The sequence below is a fragment of the Zosterops lateralis genome (assembly GCF_965231275.1).
Source record: "Zosterops lateralis genome assembly, chromosome: 3".
Taxonomy (NCBI): Eukaryota; Metazoa; Chordata; class Aves; order Passeriformes; family Zosteropidae; genus Zosterops; species Zosterops lateralis.
In genome coordinates, this window is record NC_139764.1 from 22,621,010 (window position 1) to 22,638,183 (window position 17,174).

General features: G+C 45.1%; 1 protein-coding gene across 1 annotated transcript in view; it reads right to left on the reverse strand.

Moving 5' to 3' along the window:
- Nucleotides 1-1,424: 1,424 nt before the first annotated feature.
- The window catches only part of EHD3 (EH domain containing 3), a 29,112-nt gene continuing 13,362 nt past the window's right edge, over nucleotides 1,425-17,174 (reverse strand). Inside the window, exons 4-6 of the mRNA XM_083858396.1 lie at nucleotides 5,072-5,484; nucleotides 3,915-4,079; nucleotides 1,425-2,573 (exon numbers count right to left, since the gene is read on the reverse strand). Of these exons, the coding sequence (XP_083714522.1) occupies nucleotides 2,046-2,573; nucleotides 3,915-4,079; nucleotides 5,072-5,484 (1,106 nt within the window). The 3' untranslated portion in view covers nucleotides 1,425-2,045. The remainder of the gene's footprint in view (nucleotides 2,574-3,914; nucleotides 4,080-5,071; nucleotides 5,485-17,174) is intronic.

Sequence of the window (17,174 nt, forward strand, 5' to 3'; positions counted from 1 at the left end):
AAGTGCTTCCCCAGGACTATCCTAACTACTCTCCTTGTCTTACTCCATGCCTCTCACTGTCCCACTCTGGGGATAACTATCACTGTCAGGAACATCCACAGAAAAGAAAGAATGAACACGAAACTAGTCGTAAGACTTGAGTTTTTTTGCATCCTTTCCAGATCTTGATAAATTTGTAGCATTCTCATCTGTGACTGGCAGGAAGAAACTCTTTCAATATATTCTTTTTCTACTGAAATGTGGTTGTTACCTCTCCCTTGCATTGAACAAGGTGAATCACGGGTACAACTTCTCCTGCTTTGGCAAGTATGGAGCTTGTGAGTAGACTGCCAAGAGAGAATGATGTTACAGATGTCAACTAGTCATTCAGCAGTGCACATCCGAATCCAGCTGGGCTGATCTGTACATGCACATTTGGGAATGTGCATAAGGATAATCTCCTTCCTTTGTTGCACTTAGAAATAAGCTTTTTTTTTTTTTTTTTTTTTTTTTTTTTTCTTTTCAGCTGCACTTCATTTTGCTATATAAAGAAGTAGACAGATCTGGCCTCTCTTTTTTAATAATGTCTTAGGACCAGGGTACAAAAAAGGTTAATGCATTAATTTTTAAGACAAGCGATAAATGTACTGCAAGAAGCACATCCTACATACACAGAATATATTTCTCTATATAATATGAACACAAGAGATATAAAATAAGTTATACTTATCTTGGTTTTTCATCACAGTAGGAGCTCAGCTTATATAAAGTGACAACAAAATTGGAACAACACATTGCTCCAAAGCAACAACAAAAACCAGAAGAGTGTGCGCGCACGTGTGTGTTTAGGCAATGAAATAGGAAATTGAGGGATTTCTGCTAAAATTGGGTCTTGAAAACAAAAATCTCACAGAGCATGAAAGAAGTGGGGAAGGTTTCTTGGCTCAGGGTCGAAGTTCTGGAGGGGATCAAGTGTTACTGTGTGGTGAGGAGAGTGTGTGGAGGCTGACATCTTGGCTAGGTTTGTGGAGGCAGAGGGCAGAGCAAGCTCTGCCCAGTGCCCCTCTGTGTTCTGCCCTTGTGCTGGATCCACCTGACAGTGCAGGGTTTGTGTCTGTACAGTGAGAATGGGGCCTCGTGGCTTTCACTGTGCACGATGAGAGCAAACACGTCACTTCACAGGAATCACAGACACCACAACTGTTCAAGGAGCAAACATACCCACTGGCTGTGCAATGCTGGGTGAGCCTGGAAGCGGTGTTCCTCCCTTCCAACCCACCTGATGTCCACCTCTAGGGCCCCCTCCCTCTGCCTCCCTTGGGGTGTGGTTCTCTTGGCCATGCCTGCAGAACAAATCTCCCCTGGGGACTGAATGGGAGGTAGCGATGGCTGGGAACTCAGAGTGCCTGTCCCACAGTGAACAATGAGGAACTCCAGCTGCCCAGTTCAGAGCTCTTTCAGATTTTATTGATGCATTTTTCTTCAAGGACAGGGGAACGTTCGTAAAATTTGCATCTTAACGGTGAACCAAGGTTCCTAAAGTTCTTAACTCTGGGGTTTAGTATCTAATATTTTAGTGTGGGCTTATGTTAACTAGGAAATGCTCTTTAATTTGGCCAATAGCTTGAAGACCTTGTGGTTTCTCTTAGTCTCCTGAATTTTGCAAGACCCATTAAAAGGCAGAAGGTGCAGCCAAAGCTCAGGAGTGATACTGGCAGTTAGCAGACTTCTATTAGTGCCTATTCCACTCTCCAAAAATGCAGCCCACTTCAGGTTTTCTTCTTCTACTCTTGCTTAACCGAGTCTCCTAGTTTGCAACATCCTTTCTTTACCTTCATATTTACAGACTACACATTAGAAAGCAGGGACAGTACACTGAAAGAGTTAATTGCATATTACCATGAAGGATTGGACTTTTTTGTTCTGCTTTAGATTTTGTTCTTCATACAGCAAAGTAGGTATAAATCCAAATGTGATCTCACATCTAAACGTATAATTTAAGTAAACATGTTTTTCTAGATCTTTTATTTTCCCCTTCCGTTTCCCTCTCCCCTGTAACCTTCCTTTCACTCTGTTATTTTCCTTTTGGATGGAGGGAGGAGATGGGAAGGGAGCTCATTTGGCAGCTCATGACCCTCCAACTTGACTTTAATGAGATGATTCGCCAAGGCAAACTCCTCATCATCCAGCATGCCATCTTTGTCGATGTCAGCCAGTTTCCAGATCTTGCCCAGCACGGTGTTGGGCAGCTTAGACCTTACCATCTCCTTCTTGGCGTTGGCACCAGTTATTTTACCATCGACGGGCGAGAGTGTGTAGAAGATCTCGTCGTACATGGGCTTGTCCCTGGCCACCACCCACTCGGCGTCGTCGATCCCTTCTCCGGCGCCCTCCCCGTAGCCGTGGCCGAAGGGCCCGTGCAGGGTGCCCTCGAAGGCTCCTCCCTTCACCATCTGGGTTGGCCGCTGGGACTCTTCCTGCCGGACCAGCACCATCAGCTGGGCGATGTCGTTGGCCAGCATGTCTTCCACCGTCTCCAGCAGCTTGCTCTTCAGAGGCTGGAACTTGCTAAAATCCTGGGCTTGCAACTGGTCCTTAAAATGGGACAACACAGCAAGAGGTGAGCGACACGGCCGTGTATGGTGGAGTAATGGAGTACGGTGGGATGCCTGCCTACTGCTTGGCTCATAAAACCCTGCTGCTGCAGAGGAGTGGGGAGCTTGGCATTCCTTCCTGACAGCCCTGCTTTCAGCGTGGGATGGGGTCTCCCTGGCCGGCCTTGTTTAATCCCCTCTTAAGTCCTACAGAAAATGACCAAATAGTTCAAGGCAAACTGGTTGTCTGCTCTTGCTACATCCTCCAGCCAGTGCCCTACATTCCCTCTCTCTTCTGCCCTCTGGGAAGGAGATGCCATGTGGCAAAAGATCATTGTCCTCATCATCATGCAGTGCATCTTTCTGATGCCATCAAGATAATAGCACATCTGTGAGAGGTGTCTTTACAGCATGCCTCAGATTCTGTAATTTCACAGCTTTGAGTAGGGCCTGAAAGAGACCTTTCTTCTAGCTGCAAAATGACCTACAGCTTTATCTTTCACCTTCTACTCATTAACTCCACACTATTCACTCCTAGTGGATTGATAATTTTTTCTAAACATACAATTTAACAAGCAGTGAACGAGATGTTCTACTGGATACACTCCACAGATCTCATTCCCAAAATCTTAAGGAAAAAATATTTTTAAAAAGAAAAAAAAATAAAATAGGCGAATGCTGTTTTCCTTAGGTAACCAGCAGCAACCTCAACAGCTAGATCTCATGTTTCTGCTTGGACTGAAGCCACGCAGCATTATCTTGCACATTCAGCATTGCTTGAATGTACAATACAAGGCTCTGATCCAAGGTCCTTAGAAGTTTCTGACTTGTGTGAACACTGGGCCAGGTCTCCAATCTGCAGAACAGAAAACCTGCTTCTCTGCTTAAAATAGAAAAGGGGCTATAAGTTTTCACACCTTCCTTTCTCTCTTTCTAGAAACAAATAGTGGCATACAAGACAAATATAGCTCTTGAGGAATGTGGCATATGTAGCCTTTCCGGGACATTTATTATAAATTAATAGTATGCTTAAGCCTGAAGAATCTGCAAATGGAAACTGGAATTAAAAGTAAAGAAAAACAGAAGAAATCATTTGATGTAAAGTGCTATTCAGGCAAAGATAAGAGAAATGAATGTGAAACTGTAATGCTTCACATGAGCTCTTGGTATAAGAAGTGCTCATGCCCAAATATAGCCTGCACGTATTTTAAGGCACATTTCAACATTACAGCAGGCTTTTCCCACTGGTGGCAACAATCAGTGTCTGCAGGGCTCTGTTGTATCCCCTGCAGTTACTCTAATGCTCTTTCTTTGGATGTTTGCTAGGATGCCACTGCTTACCTGCATCTTTCTCAGATTAGGGAAGTCTCCTGGAGAGATCTGATGCTCCCGTTCAATCCGGGCATAAATGTCTCCCAAGTTGTTAACAAGCTCTTTCTTTTTATTGTCTTTCCCAAACATTGAGGGCATTTCCTTCTTTAGGGAACTGATGATGTAGGCATGGACCTGAAGGAAATTAATTTGGAATGAAGGCAAATGTTAAACAGCAGATCAGAAAATTCTTCTCAGCAGAGTGTCTGAGCCTAGGACTTATCTCCATTTTGCCCCACCCTGAAGTGCAAGCTAAGCTCCTCAGCTTCCCTGGACCTATGGATTGTTATTCCAGTGCTGAATACTCAGCTGTGTGCTCTGGCTGTGCTGAGACAAGGTGAAAACAAGGTGTAGTCCTGAGCATACAGACAGTGACATTCAAGTGAACTTTCTGGAGGGAGTGGTGGGTTTTTTTTTGCTTCTACTGGGCGTGTCTTCAAGGGAACAGTCCCTTTCCAGTCCAACCATACAGGTTCAATGTTTTAGTATGAATACCAGTCCGTAACTGATGCAACATTCTGGCTTTTTTTTTTTTTTAATGGTGAACCAAGCATTTTTTCTTGAAATTAAGACCCTTGTACTGAAAGCTTTTGAGGGATCTTTTGATCTCTTTTCTCAATTGACGTGGTGCTCTTTCTTGTATTTTTAGGGGCTTCTTTCAGTTCATTTCAAATACTAAGGGATCCTACAGGTTTATTTATTGTTTATGTGTCTCCACCTCCTCTGCATCCATATAAGCCAGGTATCTCTCTTGGCTCAGAAAGTTCAAAGCAAAAGACCTTAGAGGTTATCAATTCCCTTGGTGTATGATTCTGATATACTGAATTGGTCCTAATTCTCAAGTTGCTACCACAGAGCAACTGCTTTCCAGATCCCTTCAAGTGCTACTTGCTTTGATCTGTAGTTATCTTCCCCATTCTGGCCTGCCATGATTGACATACCAAACAAAGGAGTTGTTTTCTTCTCACATTGGCATAGGGCTCATATGCTGGGCCTGAGTTAAATGGGATGGAGAAAGAGTAGGATCCACCAGCCCTGCAAGCTGAACTGGCCAAAAGCACTTCTCCATGGGCTGCACAATGCAGACAGCCAAACCGCACGCTTGGGGCTTCCATGCCAACACCTACCTTGGCCAGCCGTGCTCGCTTGATGAGGTCGTTCAGCTTCCTCAGGGCTGCATTGCGGGGCAGGCTCTGGATATCCCTGAACAGGTCCTGCTCCTCTGCCTCGAACAGCTTGCGGTTGTCGGGGATGAGCAGTGGGTGGGACCAGAAGGAGCCGATGTAGACCCTGATGACCTCGGGCGTGTTGACGATCTTTCCCAGGGACCACATGAGGGCACCGTACACCCGCATCAGCTGCTGAGTCTCGATCTGGTCGGCCTTGTTGAGAACAACTCTCATCTTGTCCTCGTGGTTCTTCAGGGCCTTGATGACCTCGGAGAATTCATCAGAGATGTCCAGCTTGTGAGCATCAAAGAGGAGAATGATGCGGTCAACCCGCTCGGCGAACCACTCCAGGACAGCAGCAAAGTCATAACCTGCAAGGGCGGGAGGAAGAGCAGAGATGCAGCACACATGGGAGCAGAGAGCTGACTTGCTGTACTCAAACTGTATCTGTACCTAACTGAGGGTAAGCTTGCAAGGAGTGGCTTTCCCAGTAGAGCAGGTAGCTTGCTAAGGAGATGAGGCACTGTCCTTCACATGGAAATGTCACAGCACACAGTTAAGGACAGCTCTTGTCTGGTATCCACATTAAGAGATCACCCAAAGAAGTCTTGAACTTGTGCCCCAGATCTTCATTCAAATGCACATCAAGGAGCAACTGCTGTATTCAAACACCTGCTGCAGAAGTCTTATATGTGGCAACAAGAATGGTCTAATTTGTGAATGACTGGCCATCAGCATAGCCTACAAAAGCTGTAGGAAGCTGGGTACTGGCAATACTTGCATCCAGACTGGTTTGAGATGCTATCTCCACTGCTTAACAAACTTCAGGTCCTGTCTAGTTGTGCAAAACTAACTTTGTCCCATCCAATTCAAAACCCAGCATGCAAATAACCTTCCTTTCCAGAGTAATCATCCTGTCATACCTGCTGCATGTGCACAAAGCCAAATGATTTGTGCTCACTTATCCAAGAGCTTGAGGCTTAGGAGACAGCATTGCTGTGAACACCAGAGGCAGACACAGGCCAGGAACAGTGGGTTCAAATTTCATGTGCCTCAGGACTAAAGATAACAAATTCAGTGTGAGACTGGGTCCACCTCTAAGCAGTACAGGGCATGATAAATAGTGTGTGGACAAGTCCCTAAAACAATAGTAATGACAGCAACAAAAGTACCTTTTTTCCTAGCTCTGTGGCTCTTTTTAATCCTTCTTTAAAGTCTTGGTGAGAGACTGGTTGGTTCTCTCCCCCTGCTCTGTCAGGCTCTCCTATGCTATGCAATATTTGGGGTTATCGAGTCACCAGAGTGCTGCACTTTGTTAAGGGAAATCAGGACAGAGCAAATGCTATTTGCATTCAAATCCTTTAATATACTATTTTAATCTTGGCTTTCATGAATAAATACATGATAATTAGTTCGGTGGTTTTTCCTCCTGCTCCCCTTTCTTTTTCTTCCTTTTTTTCCTTCAGTCCCCTCTAAAACCTAGAGGGCAACCAGTGCATCCCAATCACTGGACTGGAACTACAGAAGGGAGGATAGCTGAGCTCTGATCTTGCTTTTGCATGCTGGCTTTTTCTTCCATGACTAAGCAAACTGGAGTGAAATCCTGGCTCTCATGTCAGGAGTAGAGCCTGTGTGAACTTTCTCTTCAGCTGGATAAACTGGTATTAACTTTTTGCCACTAAGAACTTTTATACAACCTCAAAGTATTACTACCTGGCCATGTTCTGCTTTGGTCAATTACAGTTTGCTCCTTACAGGAAAAGGGGGTGGCAGAGTGTAGGCATGGGACGTGTGTGTTCTTGGATATGGACATTTTGCCCTGCTCTATTCCATGGGATCTACAGAAATCTCAAATGAAAGACAGATGTTTGTCCCACCAGTGTCCTTCTGCTCACTAGGCCATGGGTGTCTCCTCTAACAAGAGCAAGCAATGCTTGGCCCTGGCTCTTTGCTCAGCTATGTTTGATGCTGAGAACTTCACAGAATTCAGAATCAGTATTAGCTTTGACAAAGACCTGCTGAGCATTCAATATATTACATTGATAGCTGCGTATCTTGCTCAGTCTGTGTGTCTGAGCTCAAACAGTCACAAGTCAGTTTTTTAAAACTGAAATAAACATGATCATGCTTGCTTTCAGATATTAACAGCCTTTTTAAGCTTAGGTGCTAACCTCAGCTTTTTAACCTCAGGTGTTCTTGCTGCAGGGAGCTCTACTCCACTGCTCTAACTGCAAATCTGCTGCAAAGATCAGTGTGCTGACTCCTTAACCTGTGCTGGGGGCAGTGGCAGCAGGGCAAAGTCGATGCTGATACCTCACTTTGCTTGGGTTCAGGCTGTCAGCTGCCCTTTGCAAGCAGATCAATGGATGTGCAAACAGGGACCTCCCATGCCCCCTCAAACTTTGCTGAACAGTGGATAAAGACTTTATGTTCACTTCTGCCAGGGCTGGAAGTCATCTGACATGGCAGGACAGTTTATTCTGCATATGCAGAGCTACACAGCTTGCTTTTTTATCACTGAAGTAGTGAGTCAGGGTGACTTTATTTGGAGATGTTTGTGCATTAAACCATGTCAAATCTCGTGGACCGGGATGTTTTCTTGTCAAGCTGGCACATGTTTGAACTGTACCATAGCTACTTTGTCCAGTCTTTTTCTTGGGAGAATCAAGTGGAAAAGTCATGCTCTCTAGGCTACCTTGACAATGCTATAGTGATGTCACAGATCGTGTGGATGGTTTCCCTCTGACAGTAGAGGAACAGTCACTGTTAGGCTCTTTGTTGTGTTGTTAATAGGGGCTGGGATGAGCTGGGGAAAGAGTCTGCACCTGACACTCAGCCCACATTGCAGGGATTTAGTAAAAGTGGGAACTAATTACTTAGAAGAACAGAGATATAGAAAAAAAAGTGTAATTGTAGTTTTGGTACTAACTGAGGACTTGAGAGACTGACCTTAGCTTGAGTCTCAAGGTGTGTCCAAAACTATCTTTAGGAGCTTAGCTCTCATGATTTTTATCCTGTATCAAGCCTGTACCCACAGCAGCACTTAGAAGGTATCTATTTCCTGAGTCTCTCTTTCCAATTACCAAAAAAAATCTTGCTCTACCCAGCAAGAAAAGGAAATTAATATCTGCTCAGACCCTCTGTGTATTCCCAGCTGCTACAGTAACATACAATGAGCCCTGAATGTCCCTGTGGGCTTCATTAAATGTCTAGATTGATTAGCAGACTTTCTTTCCTGGCTTCTTTGCTTCTTCAGAGATGTTCTCCTGACAGCTGTCCTGCATATCTCCATTAAAGAGAGAACACTGCCCTGGAGTGTAACACTTGCTGTTGACTGCTCTGACACATCACCACGGACTCATTTATATCCCATGCTGGGACAAAAGCCCAACCCACACTCTCCCCTTGTATATCCCACTTGCTCTGGGGAACCTCTCCTGTTGGTGCCCAATGAGCAAAACCAAGTCTTGTGTGTGCAGTGCTACTGATCATTCTACAGCTGCATTCCTCTGCATGGAGATACATGGCAGGAAAAACAAGGTGTAAGTGGATGTATTCTGTTCTTAAATGATGGAACACTATGTAGGGGAAGAAGGAAAAATTACCCCAAGTGCTGTAAAGGTCCTTAACACACAGCATGACGTGGGACAGAGCTCTGTTTACAACTATCTACTCGGAATCACTGACTATGGTGGTGTTTTCACACACAGTGCCTAGAGAATTGCTACAGATGTGATTCATGGAATTGACTTTTTAGTCTTGCTTTTAGTGTATAATAGAGTGGATTGTTACTAAAACATTTGGATAGCAGGATGACAGTGTAAATGGCTAAGGGCAAGCTATTAATAAAGGTGTTTAAAAATAAGGTCTTAGATTAATATTTTAATGTTTAGTTTGGAACTTTCATTTTCAAAGGGCTCTTCCATGGCACACAGAACTTGGGGCATTTTGCCTGGCTCCAGCCAGAGCTGGAGGTGTTCAACACCTGAAAACATGAGGCTTACTCTATAACTAAATCTAAACGTTATAAGCCTCACTTTGGTTTCTTCCCCCCGGCCCATTTTTCATTTTACATTTACACTGGGCCTGCCTCTTTCTTCTGGCAGTTTATTACTGTGTGAGCTTAGACCAAGAACTGATCTTCCTCTGCAGTCAAATTAGGAATTTTCCTGGTGTCCCTTGCTCATTCCACTGCAAATGCGTTATGTCTCCCTACGCCTCCCAGTGTTGTAGGGTGTTGCTAAGGCTCTCACAAAAGCAGGCAGTCACTATCTCTGCTTTGGCAGTGTTTCAGGGATGGGTGAAGCTGTCCACGAACTCAGCACGGTTTTATTGTGAACTTACAGGGCAGTAGGGAAACCATCTGCTTGCCAAAGCTGCATTAATGCAAAACCATTATTACAGGGATGTTCAGACAGAACTGTAAAGGGAAGAATTTGCTGTTCAGTAATTCCTGTCTGTTGTACTTGCATCCCTGCTGAAAAATATGCTGCATATTTAAACATTCTCTAACATCACTGATGCAGTTTCTTTCACAATCTCCAGATAAGGTCAATGTGAAGAGAAAATGAATCCAAATCATACAGTACTAGGAGGACAAGACGGACACAGTAACAATTTTATTCCATCAGATTTTTTTTTTCCTGGGACAAGTTTCCTTCTGACAGTATTGAAAGGACTCAACACAAAGCTGACAAGTCAGCCGGACTGTCAGTGGGTTCAGCCTGCAGAGAAAATTATCTTCTTGCAGACATCTAGACTCCATAAAGCAGGCTGGCCTAATGAATTCTGGTCTGTGTACCACTGGAATACCTGGCACCATGCATTTCACCAAGACCTGGCAGGATTATGCAATTACATTCTGCCAAGTCAGATCAGGCATGATACAGTCTTTATGCTGACTGTGGGAAGATGGATTGATAGCTGACTCAGCATAAAATCTGCCTGGCTTTAAGATTTTAAAGCCAATTTAAACCAGGAGGGAGCGGGCAAGGAGTTCAGCATTTCTCACCATGTAGTGACACTGGTTGTTGGTTTAGGTTTGCTTTGTTTATGCCATTTTTTTGACTGGTAGCAAGCAAAATACTGATTTCCTGTCTTGTGGAACCATGGCCAGAGGTCCTGTGGTAGTGGAGTTCAGGTGAGGTTGACTGGAAACAGTCAGATCAAGAAGTGCTGAGAACCCCAAAGCTGCTGCTTTGCACCAGATAGCTCACAGCTTGCTGTTAATACTGCTGTAAATTGTGTTGCTGCTTTTAGCAATTCACCTCTTTCCTGCTGAGTTTTAGTCACTGGAAGCTTCTTCTCATCCTTCTAAAGCTGGTGTTATCTAGAGATGAACAATTTACCAGACTGTGCCACTCTATAAGGCAGAATTTTGTGGCAGTGTCCATATTTGTCAAGTGGGAGACTGGTTGTGATTGTCTGAGAACAACATCCCAAGATGGGACAGCTGACACTCAGAACACTGACTGCCTAGAGAGGGAACAGCTCTGGGGAGATGAAATGAAATAAAATGAATGCTGATATCAGGGAGCTTGTGACTTAAATTTTTATAATTGAATAAGAGGGTTCTGAGGCTTCATCTAACTGGTCACAGCAATGTCCTGCCTGAAAGCCCTTCGGAGTCCAGGGAAGAAAACTTGTGTCATTGCAAAACAAGCAGGCAGCCCACACTGGAGGGGGAAAATGTGCCAGGAGGGGCAGGTGTCACCTAAATGTGACAGATGGCTGTGAGCAAAGGAGAAGGAAGGTCAGAAGGAGAAAATGAGGGGAGGGAGGGGAAAGTGACACATCCCTTTGAGGACAGGCAAAGTGAGTGGGAAGCTGGGTTGGGTGGCTGTTATGAGACCCAGAGAGTAATGGTGTCCTACAGAGAGAAGGGTGCTGAGTAAGAGGATCAGAGAGGAAACAGCTGGAACTGGGTGGAAGAACAGTGATTTGAGCAAGTTTCCCTCGAAGTGAGGAGCTGGTGGTGCCAGCAAGGACAGAAGGGATGATGAAAAGCAAGGGATGGGTACTGGATACAGCTCACTGCAGCTTATCTTAAAACACCTTTGTAAAAAGCTGCCATACTCCTCTCTGGAAATGGCTGCCTTCCAACGGAATATAAAGAGATTCCTGTAATGCATATCTGTGGGTGTGTTGTGAAGTACACAGAAGGCCTTTGGGATGAAAAGATTTCTTTGAATGTCGCATGCCCTAATTTTTAGAGCAGGCCCAGCTTGCCAATCACTTCTGCCTGTGCCTATACTCAAAGAAATAATCTGTCCTGGAGCTGCTGATTCAGAGCACCGAGAGCTACATCCTCCTGCCAGTGCTCCACGTTTCCTCCTCTTCTGTACCAAGAACTAATGGAAACATCAAATATGTTTTGGACGCTTTAAGGTTTCCAAAGCAAAGGCAAAAGGACTCAAAGCACAGCAGATCTCCGTTCTCAGCTAGCAATAATGCTAACATTTACATTAAGCAGTACCTGGAGTGCCAGACTGTGTGGCCTTTTCCTTTCATGTTGTTTACTGCAAGGGCTTCAGGGCGGGGAAGAGACTGGGAGCCTGATGGGGCTCTCGCTTTGTCACTGGGAAGTGAATCAAACCTCACTAGGCCCATTCCAGTCAGGTGGAGCAAAACTGGGGAGAGAGAATTGTCCAGAGCTAAGTTTCCCTATAACAGCCTGTTTAGCTCCTGTGTACAGTCAGAACTTGTCCCATCTACAAGTTTATCTCTTTGCCACTTGTGACAGATGGGCCTGAGCGTTACCTGGTATTTGGGCCAACCCTGAGAACAGTTTCTAGCCAGATCTTGAGACCTCAGAAGGCACCTGAATACAGGCCAAGTTTTCCAGAGAAGTAAGTGCATAGCAGTGTTGATGTGTAACTGCGATTCCAAGGAATTTTTTTTACTATAGCATTCAAACACAAACTGAATTCTCCTGCATTCATACTTTAAATTTCAGGAGAAATGATGTTTGAAAAGCTGGCCCGAAATGGCCACCTGTAACTGATAGCTTCCAGTGGCCAGGAAACACATTCCTGCTGCATTGTTACTCAGGGTGCTTGAAGAATGCATGATGGGCATAAATAATGCAAATTGATGAGATGCTGATGGCGTGACCATCTTCCCTCAATGCAATAGATACTTAGAATATTTCTGGAGTGCACAGTGCACAACAAATGGACAAGCTGCACAGCTGTTCTAAAAGTCAGACTTGTTTAGTAACACAAATTAAATGCCTGCTGTATGTTAACAGGACTAGAAAAAAGCACAGCCCTTTCTATCTGTGCAGCCATTTACTCTGTTCTTTTGTGTTACTTTTTTTTTTGCTCTTCCAGTTCTGGAACCACAAAATATATCAGTATTTCCAACCCTCATCATGAAGACAGTCTCTCTCTCCCTCAGTACCAAACAAAATAATGATTTGGCTTTCTTAAACCCCAAATATAACCTGGACCTTTTATTTGCATGCTGCTTTCAGGTCAGAAGAATTAGGCTCATGGCTTCATGTATTTCTGGAAATAAAAATGAGAACTGTGAAGATTTTTCTGCTCATTTTGCTGTTGCTTTTAAGAGGAAGTGAAGAACTGTGTGCCTGTAAGAGCTGAGCGTTTCAGTGGAACAGTATGTGTTTAGTGAGACTGTGATAAAATCAGGCAGGTTGGCAGGGCAGCTGTAATGGAGGTGAACTGGAAAGTCAAAACTGACCAGTGCACTTTCACCCTCCCAGGCAGAGTGAAATACAGAATATAAGCAAACATCACCAGTGGGGAGTATTATAGCAAATATTTGAAATGCCTCCCTTTTAAAGGCTTTCCGGGTGGATGCCTTTAGTTTGTATCATGCTGTTGCTAGCACACGTGACAAAGCTTCTCAGAAAAAATATTTTTTGTTGCCATTGTACCCTAAACAGAATTGCATGAAGTGGGAGAACATCAATTCCCTTGGTGTTTGCCTTTCCCTTCCAAGCATGGCTATTTGAGACACAGCCAGGCTGAGAGCTCTGCACTGCCCAAGACTGTTGCTATTAGCATTTTTCTTCTTGCTGTCAGACTGGTGAGTGACTAAGTGTCCCTGGTGCTGAAGCTGCCGGTCATTTGGGAATTCCTCTTTCCCAGGAGAAGGGCGAGGCTGGCGGGGTAGGGTTTCTTCCCTTGGTTATGGGATGCTTAGGGCTGCACTGAAGCCAGCAGAATGGAACTGGGTGGGAGGCTGGGAAAATGCTGGGATAGTGTATACTGGAAAGAAAGCCAATGAGCAATGACATTGCCAGTCCTTACCTCCTGCCTAGGACCTTGTGGTCACTGCTAACACAGGAAAGAGAGAAGGTAGCATATAGAGAGTGAATATGAAGTAAATGCTCAGGATATATCCAGGAAATACTACCCCAAAAGAGGGATCAAATACAGCTTGGCCAAGGCATCACTGAACTTGGCAGACTTGGATCTCCCCTGCTCAGAGCAGATGTAGGTTGAGACAGATGGGCAGCAGAGTGTGCAAGGCTCAGCCCCCAGGGATGGCACTGCCACTGAAGCACACGAGTTCCTGTTGCCAGGTGGCTCCATTAGCAGGGGAGACTGCACAAGGTGATGAATTATGAGGAAATCCTTACTCCTGTCCTGGCTCTGAATGACCTGATCTGTGGCCCTCCCCTCTGTCCTCATTTATTTCAGTACAGTCATCCTCTCCTCATTTTCCCTCCCAGCAGGCTGGCCTGAGCTCATTATGTGACACCAGGACAGTGCTTTGCAAGTGGGTGGCATTTGTATCATTATCAAATTGTCAAAGCAGATAAGACTGTGCTGCTTTGGTACAAACACCCTCCCTATGGGCATCTCTGCAACCTCATGCTCCCCTAGAAATAATAAATAACAAAAAGGACACTGAACAAGGGACAAGGCAATGCAATCATTAGTTCTTTAAATGTGGGCATAGATTCATGTCCTAGTCTGTAAAAAGGATCACAAGATCCTTGGCTTCCAGACAAGGATAATACAGAAGCAGTGAAGGACAGGGTGCTTTAGGCCAGAACATCCCAAAACATTCCTCACCAAGCCTGTGACACCTGTGCATCCTATGGAGTCTGGTTACCACACCTGTGACACTGTGGGCGCCCACCACAAAGTAGTGCATGAGTCAAGAGCTCAGTAGGTCAAATCAGTGCAGGCAGGTCCTTGGCTACACTTTTTATGAGAGCTTGAGAGCAGCAGCAGCTGCTGTGTCAGTGCTGGTGATGTCACTGCCTGTCAAAGGGATGTGCACTTCAGCTATGACAGACTGCATCATCCTCAATTGCTTGATAGGCCTAAACGTGCAGCTCTGCTACTGGGAAACTTCGTGGGCTGCTCTCTGGGGGAAGGGGGCTCTTTATGGTCATGCAGTCCTGGAAGAGAGCCAGTGCAGAGCTTTGTTTCCTAGGATTACACAGCATTCCTTGGAGCAAAGCTTGGTAGCCATTTGCAAAGCCCTGCTGCTGGCTGTGGGAGGCTGAGTGCTGCTAGCACTAACACCAGCACCCTGTGCTCATGCACACACTGGCTGTGGAGGGACTGTCAGATCTGTCATCTTTAACAGCAGCAAGGCAGTGAATTTAATTCAGTTGAGTTCAGACAAGTGAAAAACTTCAGAACCCGGACTTGGCCCCTGAATCAATCCTTTAAACCCTGTTCCCTTGCTCCTGCTCTTTGAAACACGGACGCAATAAAAGGAACAGCTACTGCTTTTAAATTCAGGAATATAAGGTGGCTCTCATGGATTGCTAAGCTTTGACAGTGTGATATTCTGCTAAGCTGACATTGTATAGATTAACTAATGCTCCTGACGTCTAATGGGGAAGGAGACAGACTTGTGATGTTCCCACTGAGAGGAATTTCCTATTTTTAGAAATGCTGCTGGTTCTCATGGGATGGACAGGGTGGGAAAGCCTGCCACATCTTCTACATTTTCACTTTCCCTCTCAAATGTATGACAGAATGCTGCTTCACTATCTACTCTCTTCCCTGACATTGCATCCCAGGTACCCCAGTCTGAATCTTAGAACCTACTACTAGCAATGGGGGCAGGAAAATCATTCCTGTTCCAAGCAGTTAAGAACCTTCAAAGTCTCTTGGGAAACCTCTGTAAGACTCCCTCAGGTATTGCTTCATTCCCAAGTGAAATCTGAGCAGGCTGGGAAGGTATAGAAGGAGCAGAAGACTTCTGTTGTGTCAGCATTTTTTAGCCCTGTCTTGTTTTCTGCCTAGATAAAGCAGATGTTACTGCTTTATCTGCCTCCAAAACCAACTTGCTATTGAGGTCAGCTGGCTTGTAAGCTTGGTGGTAAAGGGGTCAGCCTCACCACTTTTTCCTGTTCCTCTTCCATGGGAGCTGGGACGTGAATACTCCCTTTCAAACACCTCGAGATAAGCTCAAGCCAATGCCTGGCAGCAGCCCTTCCTAAACACAGCCACCTCAGCCTCTTTTGACTCTCCCTGCTCCCTATAGACAGAAATTGCTGGAGTTTTCCCAGTCTCAACAAAGCCATATGGACCTAAACCAGATGAATATCTTGTCTTTTATGTACTGTAAGGTCATCTGACCTGGCCTGCATGAGCAGTTTCAGCCTGTCCCAGATGTAAATGGTGACAAAGAGAGATCCCACCTACACTGTACTTTTAACTGCTGTGACTAGATCAGTTGACAGGTCGTGACAGCCCCCTTGTCTGGCTGGAGATACAGCAGAGCAGATTCCTGGGATGGCAGGATAATCAGGAGATGGCTGTACACCATCTAGAGTTGCCTCCTGGCGAAAGGGTCAAATGTGTCATGGCACTGTAGTTACAGGGCCAAAGTGCCAATTTCCTGCTCTAAGTGGCAGAGAAGTTGTCCAGGAAGAACCTGTTCCACATGCTGAAACAGGCCTCCAGTTCTAAAAATGTGTAGCATGCAAAAATGTACAGAACTGGAGCTCCCCTTTAGCCTCCTCAGCTGTTTCCACATCTTTGCAGAGGCACTACTGGCTTGGGTTAAAGTACACCAGTGACCTTTGTAACAGTGCACAGCTGTGTCATAAGCATGTTCTGGCACTGCTGGTATTTATTAGAGTAGCTGCAGGAAGTATTGAATTGTTTAGGTTAGAAACAATCTTTAAGATCATTGAATCCAACTGTAAACTCAGCACTGGCCTCAGCCCACTGATCTGTCCCATCCATTCAGTTCTCTCTGCAGAGCCTTCCTACCCTCCAGCAGAACCTTCCTACCCTCCAGCAGACCAACAGTGCAGCCCAGAATGGTGTCACCTCCAGACTGGCTGAGGGTGCTCTCAACTCCCTTGTCCAGATCATTGATCAAGATATTAAACATGACTGGCTCCAGTGCTGAGCCCTGGGGAACACCACTTGTGACTGACTGGCTTCCAACTGGATTTAACTCCTTTCACCACCACTCTCAGCCTGGCCATCCAGCCAGTTTTTCAGGTAGGGAAGGGTGTACCCATCCAAGCCATGAGCAGCCAGTTTCTCCAGGACAATGTGAAGGAAACAGGGTCATAGGCTTTACTAAGGTTTAGGCAGGCAATATCCTCAGCCTTCCCCTGTCCAGGAAATGGGTCACCATGTCACAGGCAGAGATCAGGCTGCTCCAGCAGGACCTGCCTTTCACAAGGTTGTGTTGCCAGGCCTGATCCATGATGATGATCAGTTCCAAGACCTTTGCCAGCACCAAGGTCAGACTGACAGGCTCTAGAATGGGGCACCAAGACCAACTGGAAAGCTGACAGAGAAATTTCTGTTGAAGGAGCAGCAAGAAGTGCCAGCGTATTTTCCAGGAGGCTATTTTTAGTTCTGTAAACAGCTGAAAAGTGGGAAAATCTTGCAATACATGTCAGCATTTGAATTAGTGAGGATATTTGGAAAAGGGGCTTGAAATGGGTCTATTTTGACTCACCTGTACCTTTTTTTATTTTTTTTTAATAACAAAAATACTTCCTCCTAAGCAAGTTTCCTTCACTGTGATTAGTTCCACAGGAGAAGTGCTTGCTTTCAATGACAATTTTTGACTGGAAAATGTCCACCCCACATAATACAATTTT